The sequence below is a fragment of the Cyprinodon variegatus genome, unplaced genomic scaffold (genome assembly GCF_000732505.1).
Source record: "Cyprinodon variegatus isolate N-32 unplaced genomic scaffold, C_variegatus-1.0 Scaffold1070, whole genome shotgun sequence".
Taxonomy (NCBI): domain Eukaryota; kingdom Metazoa; phylum Chordata; class Actinopteri; order Cyprinodontiformes; family Cyprinodontidae; genus Cyprinodon; species Cyprinodon variegatus.
Window position 1 is genome coordinate 12705 of NW_015151523.1, and position 9005 is coordinate 21709.

Here is a 9005-nt window from a genome sequence, read left to right on the forward strand (position 1 = left end):
CCAGCTTTAATATCGATATCGGTTACCGGCTACATGAGTTTTAAAATATCGGATATCGGCCAAAATCCCAATATCGTGCATCCCTAACGGAGTTACTTGTAAAATCAACATTTAGCAGTCCAAAATAAATTCTCATCAGAGAACCAAAGATATGTTTGATCAGGTAAGTGTCATATGTTTTGTTGCAACTTTCAGCTTAGCTTAAAAGGGAGCTCAGGCTCATGTAAAGCGGTGCTCTGGATCACATGACTCATTGGGCAAGATATCCTACCCTCTCATATTACATGAGGGAGTTTTTAAAAATGGCAGCATGCATCAATACCCTCCAAGTGTGCTGATGCATGTCTAATTTGTCTTAAAGGAGCTAATGCTTGGGTCAAAAGTTACAAAGTGTTGCTTTTACATCACCATGAACACAGCATCGGCAAAGGGAAACAAGGTGGTGATACCCATCATGCTGTGGGTAGGAAATTTCCCCACAAAAAGTCCCCACAGAAAATGTATACGATTATGGCAGAGATTTTTCTAGGATAAAAACTTAAAAAGGCCTTAAAGACTTTCAATAAATCTGTATTTTAATGTGTTAGAGTGGCCTAGTCAAAGTCAGAGTAATATCCATTGAAGAAAAACTGCCAACAAAAGCATTGCAATGATTTGACTGATGCTCAATGCGTAAAGTTGGTAAAAATATACCTCAGAGATTTATAGAATTTCCCCAAAAAATGTCTGCTGTTAATAAGTTGTTCAAAAACATCCTAAAAACCTTTATTTCTCCCATTAAACCAACTCTGACTTCTTTGAGTGAGTGCATCACATAAAACCCTGAAAGAAAAAAATACTCAGTTTGATGTTACTAGTAGACAAAGGGGTGTGAATACTTTTGCACGGTGCTGGATTTGTAACAGGGCAATTATTAATTGTAAAATAAAAATGTCACAGTAAAATGATCCCATATGCTAACAACTGATCCTCTGTCTCCTCACCCTGCCGAAGCACTTTGCTCATCATCCATAATGCAGCATTAGTCGGGATCATGCATTCAAGAGCTTCACCTTTAAATGATGTCTGATCTGGACCCTGACTATTCAACGCTGAACGTTTAGAGGTTTTCATTTAAAAAGGAGATGACACAAAATGCAGCTTGCAACATGAGTATAAAATGACCCTCACATCCTCATCCCTGTCAGAAGGAGAGGGCGCTCATCGTGGACTCAAGGCATAGATCAAGAGACAGCTGGGTGGAGATCAAACACAAATCAGAACCATTGGCTTCTGCTTCTATTGCTCTCATTCAGCCACTTCTGAAGAATGTTTCAGCTTGTTAGTGATTAAGGAGTTGTGGCTGATCATGCACTGTCTCTTTTCTCTGAAGGATGCTGGACTTAGTTGCTGGTTGCCAGTCTGGCCGGCCATCAGTCCTTCAGATTGTCTTCTCCCACACCCTGAGCTGACAGCTCCGTCAAGACATTGTCCAAGTAGTTGGGGTCAGGATAGCCGTGGCCGGTCAGGTTGGAGCCAAACTCTGTCTTGTGGTGAATCTCGTTCCACACGACCGTATCGGACTCTCCTGTGGTGCTGGATGTGCCAATGGTGAAGATAAGGCGCCGGTCCCAAGCCATGATGAGCAGCTTTAGGACCTGGAGATTAAGAAAAGAGAGGAAGAGTTGTTTAAATCATTTACTGGACAAAAACGGTAAGAAAACACTGGGTGGAGAATGAAAGATTAACTTAGTAATCATCTGAAGACTGAAATTAGACCACTTTATGCTCTAAAGATATTAACTGCAGCGTGAATAAAAGACTGAATGAAAAGCAGTTTATTTAATTTTGACAGACAACAATAAAAAAGTCAACTTCAAACAAATAAACAACCAAATACACACACAAAAAAAAGACTGGTTAACAAACTACATTCATCTGAACATAAATAGAAACAAAACCCTCCAACCAAATAAACCTGTCGGCATATACAGCAAGAGAACTGACATTGATTAATATAAATAGTCTAAAAAGGAGTATGAAGAAGTAAAACTTATTTTTCATACCCCGTCTCCCTCTAAACTTCTGTGTTTTTTAATCCAATATTCACACAAAAAAGATGCAAGAGCAACCACTAATAAATGAAAAATATATACATTTTTTTTATTAATTAACATATTGGGCATAAAAACCACCTTTCATTATTTTTCAGTACTAATGAGGTTTAAAACATAAGTCAGGGAAACCACTAAAGTTGTTAGAAGCTTAGAAAGAAAATTAATTTCCCAAAGAGTTAGATTCGCTGTTAAATTAAGGTACAACAACATGGAGTTAAACTATGAAAATAATGGTAATTTCTTTCTCACTTATTGCATATTTTACAATTTTTGTTTCTTTCATACCTTTTGAGATGTGAGAGGAAGATGTCTTACCTTCTGTGGTCATATTTGGTGTTCATTCAGATGACTAAATTCAAGAGTTAGATGTGAGCAGATAACTGGAAGCTTAACATATTACATAACTGCTTTTCTAATCCCTTTTAGATTCAAATTCTCTCTGTTGATTGATTTTAAATCAAGTAATTTTCTTAAAAAAAAACAACACATTTTAATTTATTTATTCTATCTAGCTATCACCTCACTTTTCAGGGAAAACAGCTTGAATTACTCTTAGTAAAGCCAATCAGGCTAATTCTGCTAAGCTATAGGATGCTAAAGAAAGTTTAAATGCTAGACCCACACATTACTGTGAAAATGCAAAAAAAAACCTAAGAGCACAGCTGTGTCTAAATTTATTCATTCACAGAAATGCTTTCTGAGGACAGCAGCTGCAGTAGATCAATACCTGATACACAACGACATCAAACACATAATTTGAAAATTAAATATTAGACATAATGTTGGATATTGCAGTTGCTTATCTTTTTTTTATGTACGTTATTATTAAGATGCACATGTAATAACTTGCACAATACATCTTAAAATACCTAAAACACAAATTTTCTGCAATTCTAACGTGTAAGATTCTATTTATAGATTCCAATTAATTTGGAGAGAGACTCTCCTGTAAAAACTTTTGAAGCATTCAGATATAGTTTGAAACCAAATATCATAAAATCTGTATTGGTACATCAGTGACTTGTAAAAGTGTTGATTGAATATTGATCACAAAGTGTCCTAGGTGCATCTCTGCACAGCTTGTTTGCTTCCTGCGACTGAACATGGAGCTCACCCTCCTTCCTTTCTCGTTGTCGGGGAGGTAGCAGTGTCGAGGGAAGCCTCTGGCACTGAACTTCTTGCCCGGGTTGGGGTGCTCATTTGTCTGTCGGAAAAAAACACAGAACAAAAAAAAAGCATTTTTAAACACCGTCTTTAGATCAAATACAGCTGAACCGTTCTGGAAATGTCCACAGCACCCACAGGACAAGCTTTATAATGAACACTATTTAGAAGAACCATTGAGAGAAATTATATAGCAACTAGACTAATCAATTATCCTGTTTCAGAAATATTCCTGATGAGGACAAAAATATGATGAAGTCTGATTGACTATAACTGTATCACCCAAAGATGCTCCCCTAAACTTGATTATATTCATATTTGGAGAATTTTATTGTTCTTTTCTTACTAATTTCTTTTGACAATGATGCTGCTGTTATACAAAATATATTTTGCAGCAGCTGACTGTCAAGTTCTACATCCATTAAAAGCTAACGAGCTGCAGAAAGCAGAGTGAGGAACAAAGGGCACAAAGCAGCGTCACTGCTAGTGATGAATTGTGCTGCTATGCTGACCAGCGTGATCATGACCTCAGGTATTCTGACCCTGGGGAGACTAGAGCTTCTCTGTTGGTGGAAAAAAGGTCATTTTATTGTCTACATTCATGCTAATCTCAGCAGTCAGGATAATATATGTTTTCAGCTCTGAGTAAGACTGTACAGGGCCAAAAGATAACCCCCACCCACAGTCTGAGACTGCTGTGTCTGTCTTGACAGCAAACTTCACCCTTCAAGTATCAGTCTGTGGAAATTAAGCAGATAAGCAGATCTAGAGAGCCCAGAGGTTTAGATGGGGAGGCGCAGTGGATCGATGCAGAGACAGATGGCTGTGGTGGATTTGGTGAAATGAGACGGATCTCACCTGGATCCCAGCGGGGATGTCATACACGATGCGGATGGTTTTGCAGTCTGAGTAGCCGGGCAGAGAGTGAGGGATGACGTGATACTCCATCTTCCCAGGCGGCTGGGTGCCTGTTTTCTCCCCATAGATGGATTTGCATGTTGGACACTGCAGGCTTCCATCCTGCTTAAAAAAAACAACAACAAATAAATAAACCCAAACAAGTGGATCATGTTAATTACACAGTCACAAAACAATGGCTGCCACTAGCGCAACATTTAACGACTGAAACTAAACTATTAAAACAGCCAAGCTCTCAAAATAATATTTCTGATGGAAAAAAACAAAATCACTAATTCTGTATTTACAGTTGGCTTATTTTGTTTGGTTTGAGAGAGGATGGCATGGCATCATACAGCTGGACTTGTCTTTTTTTTTCCCATTTTGCACCCCCTCCCCCACCTGTTGCTGAACAGTGTGTGTAAGAAGACTACTCAACTCACAGCTAAGCTGACTGAGCCTGTCTGACTACAGGCTGGGTACCCAAGCAGGTGGGTGAACTAATTATTCAGTTTATATCAGTGGATTATATTCAACACATGAACCAACATTTTACACTTTAAGCATCTTTACATGGAAAACTACAACCAAATTCCAGTGATAACAGCCTGAAAGGATGACTTGCAGATTTACTTTTCTAACCATTTTTTCAGACTCTTAAACTAATCTTAATATCATACAAACATAGAAAATAAACACAAAATGCCTTTTTGGAACCGGGCCATTCATTAATCTTCTACTGCACTCAGTTTAATGTTCCATGCTAAAAATCATACATCATTTCCTGATAGTTATGGTAATAAAATGGCCCCAAAATGAGTTGGTAAATTTCTCATTTTCAACATCATCATAAAAAAACATGTTTGCACAAAATGAAAACATCTCAGCTCTGCTAAACCCTCCAATCAATGAATTCATTTTACTTTTCTATCAGAATGTGATAATAGATCTAAAGTTTAATTGGAATAAATCCATTACTGTGTTTACAGCTAGTTTATTGTACAAATATATGAAAAACAATATCATTAACTAAATTCAAGAACTCTGTCAGGAAGACTTTCCTTTAGGAAATACACTTTTAGCATTACTGCCTTCATGCAGTAGAGGAAAGAAATGTCTCAATAAACAAAATAGAAAAAAAACACTTTGTGTCGTCTTTTGTTATCTTTTAGCCTACTTCGTGTTGTTAGACTGGTTCTTTTGGAGAGTTTTCGCTTCTAGAAGTCTTGTTAAAATAAACAAACAAAATTCATTATTTAAAAGCTGTTTTTCTTTATTTCTTGGGTCATTAAGTATTTTTATAACAGTGCTCTACAAAAGAAGAGACCCTTAATATACCTTTATAATATTTTTTTTTTAAACGAAGGGCCAAAAACCAGTGAATCCATGTTGATGGTTTGGAGCTTTGATAGACTAAGTACTTAGCATATCTAAATAATAATTTGTGAAAGCCATTTTAAATGTTATGATACAAAACTGTCCACTTGCTGCTTGTTAGCTGCACATATATTTCTAGATTAAATTAGAAAATCAGATCATAGCTTGCTGAATGTCTTTCATCTGCAAAAGTAAGAGCAACGTTAGCATTTTTAGAGTCAAATTGAAGTAGCGTAGTTTACAGTGCTTTAATTAAACCCCAAGGTGACAGGACTGATCTGATGGGAGTGCTTTAGATCCCTCCTGCGGGTTCGAGGCCTGATCATTTACCAGTGTCAGGAGTTCTAGTCAAGCTGTAAGATATCGGAAGGTTTTATGCAAGCCCGGAGCGACATCATAACAACGTCTGGCTCTCAAGCTTTTACCCACCTTATTGCCATTGTTGTACATGGCCACCAGGCACAGCAGATGGTACATGTGACCACATTTGCCAAGTTTGCCCACCAGCTCTGGCTTGATGCCTTTGTGCTGCAGGACGCCTTCATAGCCCGACGACATCGCCAGCCTCTCCATGCAGATGGTGCAGTCCTGGAACAGCCAAGCAGAGATACTTCAGCTGCCATGACTGTGAATGTCTGAGTCTTTCACACCCAGTTAGGATGCTGAATAGTAACAGATTGCATCTGTTGGTGAATACAAAACTTTTTCAGCTTTTTCGTTCCAGTCCTTACCTCATCTGGCAGGACTTTGATCTTTTCTGTGTATCTTCGAACCACATCTTCTGGGTTTTTCCCTGGTTATGAAAAAAAAAAAGAAATAGATGATCATCAAAGAACATTAGTCGATACTTAAAGCCTTTAGATAAGTTTAGTGTTATTGCAGTTACATGTAATCTTGTTAAAAAATTATTTTCTTTTTAATAAGCAAAAACATAATTATTGGAGTACAAATTTCCCAATAGACTATATCTATGCTAAAATAAAAAATGGGTTATGTTATGAAGTTTGTCTATTGATAGAGTGCGGTATGATATAGACAAAACAGGGAATTGTTAAGTTATCACTTATGTCGACCTTTACCAATAAAATATATTTTGAACTATCTTTCGTTCAAGGATTCAAATAATTTATATTTCCATTTCCCAGGTTAAGGTGGGAGGAAATCTGTTACCATGTTCCCAGAAGAGCCAAATAAAATGTATTTAAAATGGTTATCATTGGAATTTCATCCCCATTCTGCATGACTTTTAGTTACCAGAAAAATACATCGGACATTAAAGGGACTTTTAGAGTCTATCTGAATATGCAAAGAGGGAATGCTGAACACTTGAAAGCTCAGTATAACATGGCTTTAAGGTTTTTTTTTTCTTAGCAATTAATCAAAAGTTCATAACTACATTTTTTTTAATCAAAACAATACTTGTGAGTGCCTAGAATAAACATAAAATTTTACTGAATAAAAAGAAGTCCTGTTTATTAATAAATGTTTTATATGTTTTGGTGGGTGGAAAATAAATTTAAATATTTACTTCTAGTTGGCATCCAAACATCGATACGAAAGGATTTCACACAAATAAGACCAGTAGGATGAAGTCACATATCATAACTCAGATGTTGCTAGATCCTAGTAGCTCAGTAATGGAGGTGAGAAATCGCTTCTTCACAAACATACAAAACATGGGTGAATATTGGTGAGGCTTCTGGTAGGATTAATATATTTATTAATGATGTGTGAGTCTGTTACACCCTAATATTACCTGGCTGTTATTTGTCAGAACAAATGTTTTCCCAAGTAGTTTATTTAATTAGGACAGTTCCTCTGTCCTGCGATACAGTTATCATCTTCATTATGTACGTGGCAAAGATTTGGAAATGGAATGGGAGCGTCCTTGATCTAAGAACATAGTGGAATATTTCGATAAGGCTGGGGCCTTGTATGTCTCCTCATCTGCAAAGGTGTATGATGTAATGATGTGATGATGTGTCAGACTGGAGTCGTATAAAAAGTTTCTTTAACAGTAAATGGTGGCCACTTCACGAGATGTGAGCCTGGTGGGTAGGTGCTGTCTTCTGTAACCCTAAGCAACTTCTCTGGTCTGAGTTAGATTATAATTCTATCAAAATCTGTTGTCATGTCTCATGGCTATTTATACATAATGAGGTGTTATTTAAAGAATTTGTCCAAAGTGATAAAAAACAAAAATCCAAACATTTTGTTAAATTTCTCTTGGTCATCTGCAGCTAGGTTGGTCTTACTGTATCTTCAGCTTCTCTATCAGGTTCCCTTCTAGACTTAGGTCTGAGAGCCTCATGGAATAGGTTCATTTCAATTCTGTTTAACCATTTGCGTTTACTTTGCACCATGTAGCAAATCAATATCCTGATATGATGATATTACAAGACTCAATGAATCTTATCCTAATAAGGCCGAGGCTAAAAATGACACAGCTACTGTACATTTTAAATAATCTTTTTCAAAGATTTGAAAGATACAAGACACTAATCAGTGACAGACTCTTCTGTTGACCCATATCATTCTAAAAAATGTCAATAGTCCTATGTCTTCGGTATGAGGTACCAAACAGGGACCAGGGCCAGTTTTACAGTGGCATTGGCCCCTGCCTATCCCCATCTAGAACCACACAGGTCTATTATCACAATGCTTAATGTCTTTCCCACCAACTATTTTCTCCACTTTTCCTTCTATGAAAGAATATGAAATTATTTGATAAAGTTTTTATATCTTAAAAGAGAACGCTAATGCAAGTGTAACACAATGAAATGTAAACATATCTTTATGATAAGAATATATGTACATATGTGCTTTACGAGTTTTACTGCACATGCATTAGTGTTGAAGAAGAAAAGGTCACCTTCAAAAGGGCACATAAACAGCCATTCCATACACTTGATAATCCATGTGTGCAACCAGGCTAGCATAGCTGAGAGCGCACACTCAGCTTACACCCCTAATACGCTTAAAGGCAACCTCTCTACCCCATGAGGCTTTGTTTGTTGATTTGAGGCCCAGCCAGTGAGCAAAAGCAGCGGCAGCAGTTGAAAGGGAGCGAAAAGCTACGGTGCAGCGGAAGCAAGGAATAGGGAGAGAAAACAGGAAAGAGGAGAAAGATATACTGTGGGTCCATGCATAAAGGATATTACACAACTGGGACGGCTTAATTAGTCAGATTAGAAACCTTCCAGACTTTTTTCTTCCCTGCTCTGAGTGAGAATAATGAAGCTTATCTCAAGGCCGCCACCTAGTTTACATAGGTTATATGATTACACAAAGGGTGGGAAATCTATGAAAAATTACCTATTTTCCATCCTAAAAAATAACCTTCACAGCATCTTTTATTTCCAATATTATCGGTGGAAACCTAGATTAGTGTTGCAAAGTGGTAGAGTAATAATAGGGACTGAGAAGGCAAATATTAAAGAATAAACTAGGGATGCACGATATAATCGGCCC

At 37.2% G+C, this 9005-nt stretch overlaps 1 protein-coding gene across 4 annotated transcripts in view; it reads right to left on the bottom strand.

Moving 5' to 3' along the window:
- Positions 1–76: 76 nt before the first annotated feature.
- Positions 77–9005, bottom strand: part of dtx1 (deltex 1, E3 ubiquitin ligase) — a 67345-nt gene continuing 58416 nt past the window's right edge. For all 4 annotated transcript variants that reach the window (XM_015400094.1, XM_015400095.1, XM_015400096.1 and 1 more), the window contains exons 6-10: positions 6266–6327; positions 5964–6122; positions 4119–4280; positions 3211–3300; positions 77–1637 (exon numbers count right to left, since the gene is read on the bottom strand). In XM_015400094.1, the coding sequence (XP_015255580.1) occupies positions 1413–1637; positions 3211–3300; positions 4119–4280; positions 5964–6122; positions 6266–6327 (698 nt within the window). In that variant the 3' untranslated portion in view covers positions 77–1412. The remainder of the gene's footprint in view (positions 1638–3210; positions 3301–4118; positions 4281–5963; positions 6123–6265; positions 6328–9005) is intronic.